Source organism: Brachypodium distachyon, chromosome 3 (assembly GCF_000005505.3).
Source record: "Brachypodium distachyon strain Bd21 chromosome 3, Brachypodium_distachyon_v3.0, whole genome shotgun sequence".
NCBI lineage: Eukaryota > Viridiplantae > Streptophyta > Magnoliopsida > Poales > Poaceae > Brachypodium > Brachypodium distachyon.
In genome coordinates, this window is record NC_016133.3 from 4,448,773 (window position 1) to 4,465,253 (window position 16,481).

Sequence of the window (16,481 nt, forward strand, 5' to 3'; positions counted from 1 at the left end):
CAATGACGAGTCGGACGACCGCTGTTTGCGGCGCTCGCTTGCGTGCGTGGGAATGTGCGCAGTAACTACAGTCACAGCTCGCAGCAGGCGGCAGAAGGAGCGAGACAACTTCACAAGCAATCTCCAATTTTTCAAACAAAAGAAAAGGAAAAAAAAAGTATATATTTCTCGCAGCCACGGCGCCGGCAAGTGCTTTTGCTTCTCTCGTCTCTCCTTCCATCCTTCTGCTCACACGGATCCCGACGCCGCTCACTGACACGTCGGCCCCACCACTCCCGCTCCTATACCTTGCGTCCTACGCCTCGCGCCTCCCTGGCGCCCGGCCCCACCGAGGGCGCCCCCGTCATTTCCGTCGAGGGCGACCTCCCTCTCTGCGCGGGGCGGAAGACAAGGAGAAATTAAGCTCCCCCTGGTCGGGGGGCCTCATCACGCTGTGCACTAGTAGCACCCGCTGCGGTGTGGGTCCTAGGCTAAAGTGGGTCCAGGAAGTCAGCGAGCGGGGGGAAGTTATAGGTGCTGGGATGTGGCGATGCGGGAGGCGGGGGGTAGCTCCGTAGCTCTCGTAGGCGGGGTGTGTGTGTGTGTGTCGTGTGGAGGGTGGATTATTTTATAGCCCGCGGTTTTTATTCCGCCATTTAAAAGGCCAGCCACCACACCACGCCGGGGCCTTGGTTCGCCTTCCACGCCCCCCACCCCCCACATTTTTTCCTCCCATTCCTTTCCCTGCTCCTCTTCCCCCACCCACACCTCCACCTCCCTCTTCCTCCCTCTCTCTCTCTCTCTGGACGAGCTTCTCCAGTACGCCTCGCCGCTGGACTCCCGGGGCGCGGCGTTAACTTGGTTAACAAGGTAGCTAGCTGGAGGTGTGGGGAGCCATGGCTACCCACGACGAAGCGGTGGCCGCCGACATCATCTGCTCGCTGCGCGGGGCCGACCTGGCCGGGTGGACGCCGCCGTGGAGCAAGCGCGTGGAGGCCGAGGCGGCGGCGGCGGGGGAGCTGTCCTGGCCGGCCGTGGCGCGGGGGAAGCGGTCGCGCCGCCGGTCGCCGTCGTCAGCGCCGGCGCCGGAGGGGAAGAAGGGGCGGAGGTGCGCCGCCCGGTCCAGCCCGCCGTCCCCGCTCGAATACAGCGCCGGGTCCGCCTCCCTCCGCTCCGGCGCGTCCACCAGCGGCGGCGAGGACGGCGGCAGCGGCTTCTGCTCGCCCTGGCACCGCCGCGCCGCGCCGGCGACGACGAAGGTTCGTCTCGTCCGTTTATATATGTCTCTCTCTTACCGGTTGCCGCCGCCCCCCTGCTGATGTGCTTTGGGTTCTTCTCCCTCCCCCACCACGACTCTCTCTCTCTCTCCTATCTCTGCCTTTTTTCCTGGTTTCTTTTTGCCCTTTCCCGATTTTTCTGTTGTTCCGTGTGACAAAACTGCCCCTAAACTGGTCAGCAAGCAGCACTCACCAGCGGCCAGCAGCAAAGATCCCTTCCCTTCATGATTTGAACACCGCGTGTAAACTGTTCCATCTCGTCTTCTTCTCATCATCTATACTACTAGTACTAATATTTTATTTTACTGCCCTTCTTTGGCGTGGCACATCCGCCATGTTCCCATCCCTTGTTCCTGCTTCGCAAGCAGATCCGCATTGCTTTTGCTTCGCGACTAGTAGCACTTTGGTTCTCCCCCGCATGCTTCCTACTACGTCGGAGTCGCCAAATTGCCAGCACAAATGAAACGAAGAGCACGATCTGAGTATTCAAAATCGCGTGCGGATTTGTTCGTGTAGTTGACTCCTAGTACTCCACCGTGGATTGAAGGGGAACTCGCAGACGCAGAGCAGCCGGTGGGTGTGGCCGGAGCTTCATCAATTCGGAATTATCTCCCAGGGGGACTCCCGAGCTACCTCTTCGGTTCGCCGAGGAGGAGGAGGGTGGGCGCATTGAACCGACGGCTCTCCGCGTTCTCGTGGCGGGGGAGGGGGCAGGACGGTCATTTTCCGCCGTCCTTTATCCCCCGGTGCAATTGCTCGTGTGGTGGGAGCCTGCAGGGTGTGTTGCGTGTGGTCCCCACCCTCCGATGGTACGCAAAGAGTCAAAGAGCCTGCTTGAGAGTCTAGTAAAACTCGGGATCCAAGTGGGTGGCTTTCATGGATGAGGATCGCGTATTCGCGTGTCACGGTAATTAATACGGAGTAATAATCCAGGCCCTGCCGGAGCCGGACCTGAACCGCCGTGGCCCCCAGCTGTCGACGACCGGTGTCCGGTTGGGTGGATTGGGTTGGGTCAGTTCCTTTTTTGGCTTTTGCCGGAAGGAGGAGGAGCCTTTGGCGCGGGCCCCGCCGTGGCAGTGGCAGTGGCCTTGTCGCTGGATGGATGGACGCCGATTGCCGAATAGCGACGGGGGGGGGGGGGGGGGGGGGTTCCGTTATGGCGTTGCGTCGGGGGTGGTGGTTAGGCCGGCAGATGTGGTTCTTTGCCTAACTAAAAATGGGCCACGTAAATGTGTGTATATCGGTCGATGCTAGTAGTATTGCTGTCAGCGAAAAAAATAAATAATACTCTATTGAAATCTTGGCGGCCGATGGTTCGTCACTCGCCTGCCTCGTCATGCCGTTGCGTGATTGGTGTTCGGGGTATTTCTGGCTAGCTGGGAGATAGGGAGGGCAGCCATGGGGAGCAATATCTTAACCTTTTTTTTTTGGTATTTTAAAAACAGTGGCAATATCTTTACTCCTAAGCATGCATGCTTTATGTTGTGTTTTCTCCCTCTCTCTCTTTGTCTCTGATGTGTGATTCTGTTTCCGTGATGTGTTGGGGGGCAGCTGTGGGTTCCAAGTTGAGTGTGGGTTTTGTTGGATGTGTGTGTGTGTTGCTCATTGATTGGTGTAGTTGCTTACAAATTGCGGTATCCATTGCTGCAGGTGGAGTCCATCCGACGGCCACAGTTGACCTTCCCAGCCCCGCCTCTACGGCCCACCGGTCAGCGCCAAAGGAAGAAAATGGTGAGCTCCTTCAAAATACAATTATTCTTGACAACTTTTTTCCCCCTCTACCTCGTGTAATAATCCGGCGGTGGGGGAAAAAAAAAGCATAACGACTGTGTACGCGTTTTGTTTACTGGTCTCGCTCGGCAAAAAGACCCGGTGGCGTGGCTAGTGCCACCCCGGCCAGTCACAAGAAAAGGGCCGTTCTGGTGGTTGTTGAACTACATCACATATCTGTACTAGTGGTAGTTTAGAATAAAGCAGCAGCAGCTGCTAGCCCTGCTACTACATCTCACCCTGCCGTTTGAAAGGGTGTGATGCTGAATAGTAAAGTGGAATCTTAGGCCCAAAGTCACAAAAGCTGTACTAGCCAAAAAGATCCACTGCTTCATCATCAAGATTGCATGTGACCAAAAAGCTCAGAATGTAGCGACCCTCTCATATGGTCTTCGTCTGCCTAGCGCTCATGCCTCTCTGGCTTAATTTGCACTAATACTTTGGTCGCTGCCGCGATATGCAGAGGCTACCAGAGGTCCAGCAGCTGGTGCGCTCTCTCACGGCGGAGAATGGGAGCCTTCATGAGGTGAGAGAGATAAGCATACTCTTTGCTTTATGCTTCCCTTCAAGCATCCGACTGCCAATTTTACTAACAGCGCTTTGGATTTTGTTTTGGCTGTGAGCAGGAGATGAGGGCCTTGCAGAGAGCTTGCTCCGCTCTGGCGAAGGAAAATGACAAGCTGGAGGTAAGCAACGACATCTGTTTTTCCTTTTTATTTTCTCTCCCAAATTGGTATGTGGGCCACCAACGGTATCTATCGGGCGGAACGGCTTATGAAAATGTTATCCCGTTCCTTCTAACTTAAAGCGGAAGTCTTGAGTTTTCAATTGCTAGCAAGGGAGCTTTGTAAGCCTCCCAAGCTTTTTTTTTTTGACAGCATTGTAAGCCTCCCAAGTTAGTGGTCCATATAGTTCCTTTGGTCTTTTTGTAGGCACTTTAGTCTGCAGGCCATGCCTATGCCCGCCTAAGATGCTATAGGTGCGTACAGGTACAGGGTGGTGGGCTGGTGGCTATTGTCATTTATTCCATCTCATTTGGCATTTCCTGTCAGAAATAGATAGCAAGGCTGATGCTTTTTTTGGGACGTATCATCTCTTTTTTCTGGGGAAATCCTCTTTAGAAAAAATTGGGCTGGTTAGTTAATTGCTGCACATCCAATTAAGAGTTATACTCCCTCCGGTTCAAATTTGAACTAATACCACGACAAGAATTTAGGATCGGAAAGAGTACTCATTAAAGGCATCCTTCACTGAAGAAAATCCAGGTAGGTTAATGACAACACTAGAGCCAATCCAGGTCTTTGTTTTTTTGTCTTTTCTTTTTCCTGTTACTGTTGCCAAGAACACTTGGCAAGATCTGGATGAAAATTCTGATTCAAATATCACTAGGATTTCATTCACTATGGCACTCATAACATAACCAGGCCAGGAGTACGGGTTAGAAAAAAAACTTGTTCTCGAAAAACTATCTGGGGCTAGCTATACAACAATGCAGTATGGTTCTCATGAGCCGTGATGTCCACTTGTTTAATGCAACAAGGAGCATTTTCATTCACTCCAAGGATTCCTTCTTCGGGCCAAACCCATCCTTGTCTTATTCACTGTTGCTTTGTTTCGTACATTCGTTCCTGATTCTAGTCCTGACTAGTAGAAGTGGCTTCTTTCTTTGAACTATCCATTTGCATCCTAATTGATGACTAAGGGCATGAAGGCAGATAATTGCTGCTACCGCCGACTTATAAATGACCAAAATGTCACTGACTAACTTCACAGCATGCCCTTATAAATGATCAAAATGATCAAAATGAACTTGGCTGTTTTATTCACAATCACATGCTCACCGACGGTCTATTGAATTGTAAACTGCTTAAATAATCGTTTTCTAAAAAGAAAATGCTTAGCTAATATTGTGTGAACATTCATATGACAATGATCAGAGGGAGAAATGTCTATTCCTTAAATAATATTTTTCACGGGTTTAAGTTTGAGGTTTTTGCCGTCTGCGCTAACTAGATTGGTGATGTTGGAAGCTCTTGACGGTTCTTAAATTAACTACCTTTGACCTATACAAAACATCCCCAACTACATCGCACACCCAAGAAATCACGAATACTAGGAATTTCAATCATGCAGCCTACCTTGTTTATATGGTTTGTGCATGCATTGGACTACCATTAAAAGAACCATTTTCTAAAAAGAATGATACCGTAGCTAATGGTCTGCTCACCTAATGCCCTTTGATCCAGCTCAACTGTATTGCAACCAACTGGGCAGCTTGAGTTTAAAGGTATTTCTGTCTTGAGGAATATGAAGATGTGCTGGTCCCTCCTTATAATAAGTGAAAATTGGCTGTTGGTTCCCATTTTCAATGCGCACCGTCAGAACTTCTCTTAATAAAAAAAAATCTGTTGATATGTGGAGGTGTGTTTCCTGCTGATTAATTCCTAGACAGTGCAACTTGATCTTGGGGTCCAGTGATCATCTTCTTTTCTCAGTTTTGGCAGAATGTGGGTGGAGTCTCCATCCCCATGCCTAGTACATTAGCCAAGTTTGCTAGGTATTTTGTATTTAGATTCACTCTTTGCAGTTTAACATGCAGTACATCTGTACATGCAAGAAATAACTACTCCACTTGAACACTCAATGCAAATACATCCAAGTAAGTTGTGAGGTTTATCCATCTATTAGTCTTGTGGGTGAGTGATCACGGGACAAATGCTTTTCAATGATTGACTCCACTTTCCATTGTTTTGGTATTCACGCATCGCTTTTGATGCGTCCTTGCTTTTGTGTGCAATAGCAGATTTTCTTGTAAAAGATGCTTGTACATATGAGTTCCCCTCTTCCATCCTAATAATTACGTCAGTGTTGTGATGGGAAACAATAGGCACATCTAACAAATCTTTTGTCGGCGTTGTGCAGGCAAGAGTAGAGCAGCGATCCAACTCACAAAATGCAATCGCATTGAAGGAGGAGAAAGGAAAGCAACAGATTGATCAGCAGCCCCCCAATGACAGCTTTGCGCTACCAGATCTGAACCTTCCTGCACAGGACAATGCTGATGCCGTCCATTGTTGAGGGCTTCCAAGATTTGCGTGGCTTCGCTAACCAAATAACAAAATGTAAAAAGAGGTAGCAGGAGGCTAGCTAGGTTGGGTCATGGCGGCGTCACGAAAGAAGAGAATGCCACATATATATATATATGATTAAGTTGTTAGAATTTACAGGGTCAGGTGTCACTGTCTTAAGTGACAGGGTCAGGTTGTAGCTAAACGGAAAACGACTAATTTAGCTCATCTGATAATTGCTTTACCTAGTGCTTCTATATTTCATAGAGCTGGTGGGGGAAGGTACAGCTCAAACTGATTCACACTGTGTAGCGGATTCAGATGAATTTATTCATGTTATTTCGTTCAGTGAAAGTGAACCGTGCAGGTTGGTTTACTGAGTGGAGAAACTTGTCGCTCAGAATTTCCCTCTATTTTGTGGCTGTAAATCATATTCGGGAAATTTCAACCAGGATTCTGTGGAGAGAAAATTACAAACTTCGTAGAAATATAGCCGAGTGTCAAATCAGCACCCTGCATTGCAAATGAGATATGAACACAAACTACAGGATGCATCATAAATGAGACTGAACATTACGTCAGTGTTCGTCCTCGACCATGAGGTCATCCATGTGGATGTCGATTGACGGGTTCTGGTCTATAGATTTTTTTTTATTTGATCAAAGGGTTTCCCCTAGTGCTACAAAGGGTTCATTAACGAAACCATAAACTAAAGCTTCTCATACTCACCTTCCCGCAAGAGGTTTTTCCTAACACCAATGAATTCTATGAATTCTATTAATGCTAGAGGAAAATCATAGCTCCAAGAATTTCTTTGTTCTCAACGCCTTCTATTTAGAGGAATTAGCCACTTCAACGATCTTTGATGGTTATAGGGGTATCCAAAGTACAAACCTGATGGTACCAACCAGCGAAGAAATAAGGGAGCGATAAGTGACCAGACGCAGCTGAAATTGTATACTGATCTTTATGAAATTGCCGGCGTCTGTAAAGTTGTATACTGTTCTTTATGAAATTCTGTATTCTATCATGGGATGGGGAAATTGAACATACTCAACTCCGTTTTGGGGAGCACCCAATTATCTCGTCATGGTTTCCTGTGGTTTCCAGCGCCAAGATGTAAGTCTGAATTCTGAAGAAATTCTGTGCCAGATGATGACGCTCAGATGGTTTCATGCACTCATGTTTCTCACGCTGGAGTGGTTTCACATGCTCCTGGAAATTCTGATATGGAGGGCGACCGGCAGAAACAGACGATGAGCTCTGATTAATTCAGCTGAACTGTGCTTACTTCACGAACGTCTCAAGGCTCAAAGTACAGTAGAATAATAGTGTTTGCATAGATAGATACAGATGCAAGGGTTATCATCTTTTTCAGAAAAAAAAAGAACAATCATAATGTAACATCAAGCACAGATAAAAAAAACGAACTCGGTAAATTCGGGCCCGGCATCACAGATTAGACACAGATAGACCCAACTCGGTAAATTATTAAGCAGTACTGCAGACAGATTAATTAGCACCATGTCAGGATGGCAACGGGTCGGGTCTGGACGGGTCGACCAAATCCATATCCATATCCATATCCATCGCCGGACCAACTATTCATCCACGAAAATATCCGTGGATGCAAAACAATATCCATATCCATATCCATCGGGTATCCGGGTATCCATGAATTATTCATATCCATGCAATATTCTTCTTCCGTCCAATATTAAGTGACTCAAATTTGTGGCGGACTCAGGATAAATTTTGAGATGTGCCGGAGTTTACACGGCAAAAAATTATATGCATAACTATGCGAAAGTTCGTTGGATTACTAAGATATATATATATATATATATATATATATATATATATATATATATATATATACTTTGTGTTCAACAAAAATAATAATAATCCAAAAATAAGATATTGCTATTACCTCAATAGATTAAACTTACGGAAGAGTGCATCTATCGAGCAGTGGATCCACATGTCGGTAATTTATTTATTTTAATAAATACCGAGTATTCATGGATATCCATAGATCAAATATGATATCCGTACCCGCTCCACGAATTAGCGGGTATCCATGCGTGGATATCCATGGATCAAAAACCGGATCCATATCCACGATCCACATTTTGACTGTCCATCCACATCGACATCTTGAGCACCATGCCAGCATCTTCATACTCCTCAATCCTCGTAGTAGTCCTAGTCGTCCTCTTCATCAGGGTTTCCCTTGAAGCCAAACTTTTCGAAGTCGGCTTGCGCCTCGAGGAACGCGGCACGGTTGGCTTTCTGCACCTCAGCCATGTCTTGGAAGTAGCTGTCGTCAACCTCGACATACCCCTTGGCCTCTTTCTCCCGCCGGAGTTCTTCATCGGACTCGGCGAGCTGCACGCTGAGCTTGTTGAAGAAGTCGGCCGCGTCGTTCCAGGCATCCGTGGCCTCTGCGCTCACGAAACCGTCGTGCTCGCGGTGGGGGATATGGTAGTAGCTGGAATTGGACAGGAAGAAATCGACGAGTTCCGCCGGCATACGGTTCTTCTCCTTCGCCATGTCGTCGCATGAAGCACATCCGTCCTTGCTCTTATCTCCATCTGAAGACGGAGTAGAGACGTACGCCATATCTTTCACGTTGAGGGGAAGCTCGTCGCCGGCCATCTCCTCGTCGCCACACCACGAGATGCGATTTGGGCGGACTTGATTTTGGGGAACCCCTGTTCGATTCACTTTGGATTTGGGGGAGAGGCGGCTGGCTATATAGGAACCCCTGGGCCTGACTGTCTTTTGGTCCCGTCTGAGTTCGGCCCCTAAATAGACTCAATGACGCAGGGTCGGACCGCAGTTCTCGTCCCAGTTCGTAGAGTAAATTACGGAGAACCATTTACATTTTCGTTGCTAAAAACATCGGATTTATTAACCCCTCGTTTGATAGCGTTTAAACCCGTTTCTGACAGATGTGGCCTACTGTCGGGCTAGCGTGTCTTGCCAGATAGGCCTGCCAGCGTGCTCTCCCTCTATTCTCTCCTTCTCCCCACCGAGCCGGCCATGCGCCTTCTCCAGCGAGGATGCCGAGCTTGAGCCGTCTCCTCCTGTGCCGCAATTTCTTCAACCAAGTCCAGCACCCGTGCCGCCTCTACCACGCCTCCTCCATCACTCCGACGCGCGCGGGGAATACAGCGTGCGGCACGAGCAGAATGAGCGCAGGGTGCACAGGAGCACCGCTCCTCCACCCCGACGGGCACGCGCAGGGCGCGCGACAGCGAGACACGTGAGTAGAGCGAGCCCAGTCGCGCAGCGGCGAGCGGTGGCCGGAGCAGCGGCTCTACAGGCCGACGAGAAGTTTGGGTGGGTGAAGAAAGAGAAGATTCAGGAGAGCTTCGGGAGAGTCAGCAGAAAAAGTCAGAAACATGGCCATCTGTTGAGTCAATGGCCACGTTGGCACGCCGCGCTGGTTTGACCGGTGGACTCACTTTGTCAGAAACGGGCTTAGACGCTAGAGAGCGAGAGGTTAAGTAAATCCGATAGTTTTTTGCAATGAAAACGTAAACGGTAATTCGATTGAACAGTGGGCTGAACCTTCCAGCCCAAACGGGCCACCCGAACGCGAAACTAGTCTGGGCCCAGCTTTTTGCCATATAAGGCCCGTGGGCCGTTCCGGCACAACACGAAACCATTTTCGGGCCGTAGGCCGTGCCGGGCCGGCGCCGATGGACACCAGTAAACTCCGTAGAGTGCACGTCTATACCTCGGTGCTTTGACGACGTCTTCCTTCCCCACACACACAGGCAGTCGTGAGCTGCGGGCAGCGACAGCGACAGCAACCCACCCTGCTGCCATCCGTCATCCACTCCGCTCCCCACCCCCACCAACCAAAACCCCCAACCGCCGAGAGTCGTTGCGCCTGCGCCTAGCCTTCCCCCACCCAGCGCCGCTCTCCCCTCCCCTCCACCCCCCGCGCGCCCACCCGGGGACGGACGGACGGAGGACTCGATGTCGTTCCACTACCCCGACCACGGGCTCGCCATGGACGCGGCGGCGGCGGCGGCAGCGGCCGCCTCGTCGCCCAACCCTAGCTTCTCCCCCGGCGGCGGCGGGGGCCTGGGCGTGGGCGTGGGCGGGGAGAGGGAGAAGGCGGCCATCGCGGCCCACCCGCTGTACGAGCGGTTGCTGGAGGCCCACGTCGCCTGCCTCCGCGTCGCAACCCCAGTCGACCAGCTCCCCCGCATCGACGCGCAGATCGCGGCCCGCCCACCCCCGCTCGTCGCCGCCGCCGGCTCTGCCGGGGGGCCCTCCGGGGGCGAGGAGCTCGACCTCTTCATGGTACGTATTCATGCTTCTGCTTTGCTGCTGGGTGCTGTAGCTGTTTTGCTAGGGTCTGCAGATCTTCTCCTGAATTGTTGGAACAGGGATAGGGTTTGGATAGGTCTTGGCTCACTCAGCGTAGTACTGGATTCGTGATGTTTTATGTATGGTGAATTAGGATGGGCGGCTGCTGTTTTATTACAACTACACTGCTGTAATAGCTTAATCGATTTGCTCTGTCTGAAAGATAAGAAACCAAAGCAGATAGGACATATCTCAGACTAAGGTTCACGACTCAGTGACAGCATACTTGACGAAGCAATATATATAGCACCGTTGGACCTTTTTGTGGTTTTTTTTTTTAACCGCTGATTCAGCCAGCATGAAATGTCATACTAATGGATCTGCTTGCTTGTATGAATTGCCCATTTCTGTGTGTACTTTGAATTTTTTTTTAGTAGTGCGCCTATGGCAACTGAGTATTTACAATTCTTTTATGCCACCTGACTAGGATACCGTCTACTTTTCTGAAACTTGTATCTTATAGGAAATTTAATATGTCGCTGGCATCTAGCATCATATTTTCTCCTTGGTGCATCACTGCTTATGGATTCTAATTATACTAAATTTGATTACAGACACATTATGTATTGCTGCTTTGTTCATTTAAAGAACAACTCCAGCAACACGTTCGTGTTCATGCAATGGAAGCTGTCATGGGTTGCTGGGAGCTTGAACAATCTTTACAGAGTCTAACAGGTAAACCAGAGCTTTTATCTTCTTATATTGATTGAGCAAGGCGGCAGAGATATTCCAATATACACTGCATAGGTTACTTATTTCAATAATTTGTGATCAGTCTACAAAAGTTTACAGTATCAATTGCGAATATAGTAATTATACTACCCCAATTAATGAAAATGGAAAGGCATTCCAAATCAATTGGGGGGGGGGGGGGTGGGGTGAAAAGAATATTTTATAGGACTATGGATTTCGGACTAGTAACATAATGCCTAACCTTTCCATCCTTCAAACCCTATGATTAATTGATTAAGAAATCCCCAACTAATGGAAGACAGATGCCTAACTTAGTTGCTTGTGAGCTGCTGTTGTTATCTGTAAGTAGATTTACTTGTCCCCTACATTTCATAATATATGTTAGTATTACTTATGCCTTGGAAATTGCATATGGAATTATCCTTGTAAATAAAGGAGATAGAAGATGTGATAGGTAAGGGCAATCTAGGAAAACATCATTAAAGTAGTAAACTAAAAACTGCCTTGTTATTATTATTAGAAAAAGGTGAGGAAATTATAATCATTGCAAATTGAATTGAAGGGAGTATCTTCTTAGGTATACTAGTTGGTGCACAGGTGGAAGCCACATTACCTTTTAACCTACTGAAGTTATTTATAAATCAGGACCCATGCATTAAGTATTGACTATTGGGTATTGCGTGTATTTGGGTGGGAAAGGTCTGACTCTTAGCTCCTGCCCTCGATTTTAATGTATGGATGGTTAGGATGCTTTGCCAGCCAAAATGCTTTCAAGTATAGTTTTACATTTGTGTGCTGTACACATGCCAATTGTGATCAGAATTTTAAAGTCATGTTTGAGGCTTTAGCAGCAGTTTTTATCAACATAGCTTCACGTGGCAGACAATTTCAGGGGAACCTGACTGTGAGGCATCTACATGCCTGAAGAAGCCAAGCATGTAATGAAATACACTTTGATTTGATCTAGCTTACGGGGAATGTTGTAGCCCTTAACTAATTTATAGTGGAATGTTGACATGGATGCCACTTTGCATTTGCCTCAGTTTATCATTCCGGAATGTAGTACTGCATGTTACTGAAAGATGCTTCAGTCTTCAGTTGTCCATATCTTGTACAATCTACACCGTATATTGTTTTTTTTGGATAACCTGAAGGACTGAGTGGGGGTTCCATCAATAAGTTAATGGAAATCTGGTTTGTGCTTCTATGCTTGAATCCTGCAGGGGCATCTCCTGGTGAAGGCACTGGGGCAACCATGTCTGATGATGAAGACAATCAAGTGGATAGCGAGACCAACTTGTTTGATGGGAATGATGGGTCAGATGGTATGGGCTTTGGTCCCCTGATATTGACCGAGGGTGAACGATCTTTGATTGAACGTGTACGACATGAGCTGAAGAGTGAGCTTAAGCAGGTAAAATTGCAGCCTTCAAATACTTCATAGCGTTATTCATGACGTACTGTTGAGTGTTGACTGACCAGCACTTTCTGCCTCTAGGGGTACAAAGAAAAACTAGTTGATATCAGGGAAGAGATCATGCGAAAGCGGAGAGCTGGTAAACTTCCCGGGGATACTGCCGCTACGTTGAAAGCTTGGTGGCAAGCACATTCCAAGTGGCCATACCCTACTGTACGTGGCATCATTTTCAAGCTTTTTTTCCCTATTAATTTCTGTTCATGATGAAAGATTCTTGCCTAACTTTCCAGGAAGACGACAAGGCTCGCCTGGTGCAGGAGACAGGGTTACAACTGAAGCAGATCAATAATTGGTTCATTAACCAGCGCAAACGGAACTGGCACAGCAGCAACGCATCATCCTCTAGTGAAAAGACCAAGAAGAAAAGGTATCATACAGGGGAAATCATACTTTTCCATTTCCCGACAAGCTTGCAACATTCTTGTTTATCGCTTCCTTTTATGCATGTAAAAAAAAGAAACGTTACAGGTAATGACGGCACGGAGCAATCATGGTAGACTGTGGTCTGAGAAGACACTAGACGTAAACAATACCTTCATCATGAAGAATGCAGTATATTCTCTCTCTCGCGTGTGCCCCCTCTGGGGCAACTAGATGTGAAGACAACCCATTCACAAGGAAGTTCAGTGATGCAGTCTTTTGGCAAAGAAGTCATCAATAGTTGACTGAAAGGTGGTAGTGACTCTGGAAGTACAGTGTGACTGTTTGCTAATGTGATTTTATGTAAGCACTTATTGTATAACCGAGGAATGGGTGGGAGCATTGTGCGGTGTATGTAACTATGTGCTCTATTTATTTTTGACAGGAAGTGTTGTAATCTATTTATCATGTAACAAAATCATAGGAAGAGTCTGAAGACATACTGGGGTGTTCTGTGGGTGTGTACGGTATGGTATGATGTCGCTGGTCTGAAACGACTTGGGAAACCATTCTGTTTAAACTGTATTTGGAAGTCTAAATTAAGCTCATATGTGCATACTCCAATTATGGAATATTTTGTAAGCTCATTCTCCCTCCGTTCTTAAAATTGATGTCATTGCATTCGTATTCAAAAAATTGATGTCATTGCATTCGTATTCAAAAGGCGTATATTGCTTCCTTTCAACGACCAAGAGGAAGCTTCTCTTCAGCTTAAAGCATTGTTGTATTTGAAATCACTACGCAGGAGCGGTATGCCTGAAGAGTTACACCAGATGTTTTAACATTCACTGACCCATTTTAATCCGATCGGATATCTATGACTAGTGATCTATGTATATTGGAGCTGTCCAGCGCATGCACTGTCGACTCTGCTACCCAACAATGGAAAAGACCACGCCGCGGTTAACACTATTTGTGCACAAAACAGGTGGCTGAAGTAGAAGCACTTGTTGGGCAAGTACATTTTCTCTGTCTACTTCAATCTTTGCTTACATGTCAACTGGTTAATGACTTGAGCCAAGCTCATACTCTAACCAATCATCTCGGCTTTTTAATCACATATCCGATCGACGCAGCAGGAGGAGGGCCGATCGCCCGTTAAGCTTCGAAAAAGCGGACGTGCTTTCAATTAGATTTCCTGGAATTACTCTAACCGAAGTGAAACGCACTAGCATGGACTTGGTCAAGCGCTTATTAGTCCAACCATGTGGCCGGCGCGCGCCACCTCTCACAAGAATCCATGGAATCCATCCATCTCAAATCTTCCCTCAGTTCCTTCCGTCCTCTCGGTATTTCCCCACCAGGCCGTCGCCGTACGTTGCCGTTGCTTTCCCCAAGAGAAGAGGTCGAAGACTCGCTCAACTAATTAGCAAAACTAACAACCAATTTCCTGCTAGCTTTCTACGCCGATCTCCGTTCACTCTGAAAGCGCTTCGCCACACCAAATCCAAAGCCCGACACAGTCGAATTGACCGCCAAATCCAGCTCAAATAATCTACACAATACGTACAAATTAACCGCTGCTGTAATCTCACGGCCGAGAAAGTGATGATCAATTAATCTCGATATATATAACTAACACAGTACATCCGGTACGTAATTAAGTTGGGACGCCTAATTCAATACAACCCCCTCCCAAACTCAGTAGACACGGTTTTTTTCTATTTCCTTTTGCTCTCCTTTTGGCTAATCTTTTTCTTTCTCCTTCCACCTTTCTCTCTCGCAAAGTATTTGCAGCCTAAAATATTATTTCGACAATTTCATAGGTGAGATTGTGCGAAATTGTGTCTACTATGACGGTGTAAAATTTTGTCTCGATCCGACGGTGAAATCTTCGGCCAACTCCAAAACACCAAGTGTTGTTCGGATTCCTCGCGGCCGTGCGTCACAGCACGAATGTCTGACTTGTTCGCATATTTCCCATTGATCCAATCATTATTTCGACGATCCTTTCGGTTATGTTGTGCGGAATTTTGTCTAATACCACATTTTAAAATTTCGTCGCGATCCAACGGTGGAATCTCCAGAAAATTTGAAAACACCGAGTGTTGTTTGAATTTCTCGCGACCTTGTGAGACAGCAGAAACGTCCAAATTGTTCGCATGTTCCCCGCTGCCTCAAGAAAGATTTCCAAGATCCCTTCGGTGAGAATGTGTGGAATTTTGTGTAACACTACAATGTGAAATTTCATAGCGATCCAACGGTGAAATCTCCGGAAAATTGCAAAACACCGAGCGTTGTTTGAATTTCTCACAGCCGTGCGGGACAGCACAAACGTCAGACTTGTTCGCATGTTTCCTGCTGGCTCAAAAAGTATTTCACTGATCCCTTTGGTGGGATTGTGCGGAATTGTGTCTACTACAAACTCGTGAAATTTCATCGCGATCCCGGTGCAATCTCCGGCAAAATAAAAAACATCTAGTGTTGTTCGGAGCCAGATGGAAAGAATAGAAGAAAATATTAATTAATGTCCATCATTCCTTGTGTTTTGGTTGGAGCAGAGAGGGGTGTATTGAATCAGAATTCTTAAGTTGGATCCTTCATTAAACATCTGATACAGGTTGCACAATAGGAATGAACCAAGGTCTTCAATTCAATTTAATTAATCTCATATGGATACGGCGCAAACAATCGTACTAGGAAATCATATGAATATGTCGATCACTGACATACAAGCTCTACTGGACCGACGCACAGGGCTAGCTACGCGGCGGCGGGCGTCCGCGCGAGGGCCCGGGGCGGCGAGGAGAAGCTCCGGCAGAGCAGGCCGGCGCCGGCGTCGTCTTCCAGGTCGTCGGGCCCCTCGTCGAAGTTGAGCGCGTAGCTGAGCGAGTCGTACCGGAACTCCCCGCCAGCGCCCTCCCGCCGCGCCCGGTAGCCGCCGTAACCGCCGTAGCCGAGGCCGAAGCAGCAGCACACCGTGGCACGCAGCCTGCGCCGCAGCGAGCTCGACGAGCCGGCCTCCATCTCCATGGTTTCCAGTTTCCACACGGGATGATGTCGCGGGAGCTAGCTAGCTAGCGGCGATACGGTCAAATCAAACCGCTGCCTAATAACTAGCCCCTCGTGGCCCGTGTGTGTTTGATCAAGGCGGAATGTTAATTAGGAGCTCAGCGAGCGCTGCGTGGCGGATGTGAATTAAGTAGGAGGAAGGGAGTGTGGAAATTAAACAAGGATGGAGAAGGACGTGCGTGGCGTGAAGGGGGAGGCGTTGGGTCGATCGATCAGCACGTACGTGTAGAGGAAGCTGCCGCGAGCTGGAGCGGCGGGCATTTCTCTATTTCACCGCGAGCTGTACGTAGCTGCACTCGTGGAGTTTGGAAATTGACCGGATCATCAGAAATATCTTGGACCCTCATGGCTCATCTCACTTCTCACAAAATATATACGGTCCACATTTTTGGACAGCTT

General features: G+C 47.8%; 3 protein-coding genes across 4 annotated transcripts; 2 read left to right on the forward strand and 1 right to left on the reverse strand.

Annotated features, from left to right (window-relative positions):
- Positions 1–663: 663 nt before the first annotated feature.
- LOC100835852 lies at positions 664–6,474 on the forward strand. The gene is made up of 5 exons (XM_010235615.3): positions 664–1,238; positions 2,907–2,987; positions 3,490–3,552; positions 3,653–3,712; positions 5,949–6,474. The coding sequence occupies exons 1-5, from the start codon at positions 876–878 to the stop codon at positions 6,102–6,104; spliced, it is 723 nt and encodes a 240-aa protein (XP_010233917.1). The 5' UTR covers positions 664–875; the 3' UTR covers positions 6,105–6,474.
- A 3,499-nt stretch (positions 6,475–9,973) lies between these two features.
- Positions 9,974–13,652, forward strand: LOC100829302 (homeobox protein knotted-1-like 2). 2 transcript variants are annotated; one of them, XM_010235616.3, is made up of 6 exons: positions 9,974–10,414; positions 11,035–11,155; positions 12,397–12,587; positions 12,672–12,803; positions 12,881–13,017; positions 13,108–13,652. In XM_010235616.3, exons 1-6 carry the CDS (start codon positions 10,085–10,087, stop codon positions 13,145–13,147), a joined length of 951 nt encoding a protein of 316 aa, XP_010233918.1. In that variant the 5' UTR covers positions 9,974–10,084; the 3' UTR covers positions 13,148–13,652. The 2 variants fall into 2 exon arrangements, with proteins under 2 accessions (XP_010233918.1, XP_003570788.1); XM_003570740.4 differs by having other exon boundaries at positions 13,119–13,652.
- Positions 13,653–15,582: 1,930 nt separating this feature from the next.
- LOC106866457 lies at positions 15,583–16,395 on the reverse strand. Its single transcript, XM_014900700.2, has one exon. The coding sequence runs from the start codon at positions 16,041–16,043 to the stop codon at positions 15,774–15,776; it is 270 nt and encodes an 89-aa protein (XP_014756186.1). The 5' UTR covers positions 16,044–16,395; the 3' UTR covers positions 15,583–15,773.
- Between the last annotated feature and the right edge of the window lie 86 nt (positions 16,396–16,481).

Excerpts from the sequence above, each read along its gene's own strand:
- LOC106866457 (XM_014900700.2), bottom strand. The coding sequence starts at position 16,043 with ATGGAGATGGAGGCCGGCTCGTCGAGCTCGCTGCGGCGCAGGCTGCGT.
- LOC100835852 (XM_010235615.3), top strand. The coding sequence starts at position 876 with ATGGCTACCCACGACGAAGCGGTGGCCGCCGACATCATCTGCTCGCTG. Across the intron at positions 2,988-3,489 it reads AGCGCCAAAGGAAGAAAATG|AGGCTACCAGAGGTCCAGCA; the intron begins GTGAGCTCCTTC and ends CGCGATATGCAG. Across the intron at positions 3,713-5,948 it reads AGGAAAATGACAAGCTGGAG|GCAAGAGTAGAGCAGCGATC; the intron begins GTAAGCAACGAC and ends GGCGTTGTGCAG.
- LOC100829302 (XM_010235616.3), top strand. The coding sequence starts at position 10,085 with ATGTCGTTCCACTACCCCGACCACGGGCTCGCCATGGACGCGGCGGCG. Across the intron at positions 11,156-12,396 it reads ATCTTTACAGAGTCTAACAG|GGGCATCTCCTGGTGAAGGC; the intron begins GTAAACCAGAGC and ends TGAATCCTGCAG. Across the intron at positions 12,804-12,880 it reads CCAAGTGGCCATACCCTACT|GAAGACGACAAGGCTCGCCT; the intron begins GTACGTGGCATC and ends CTAACTTTCCAG.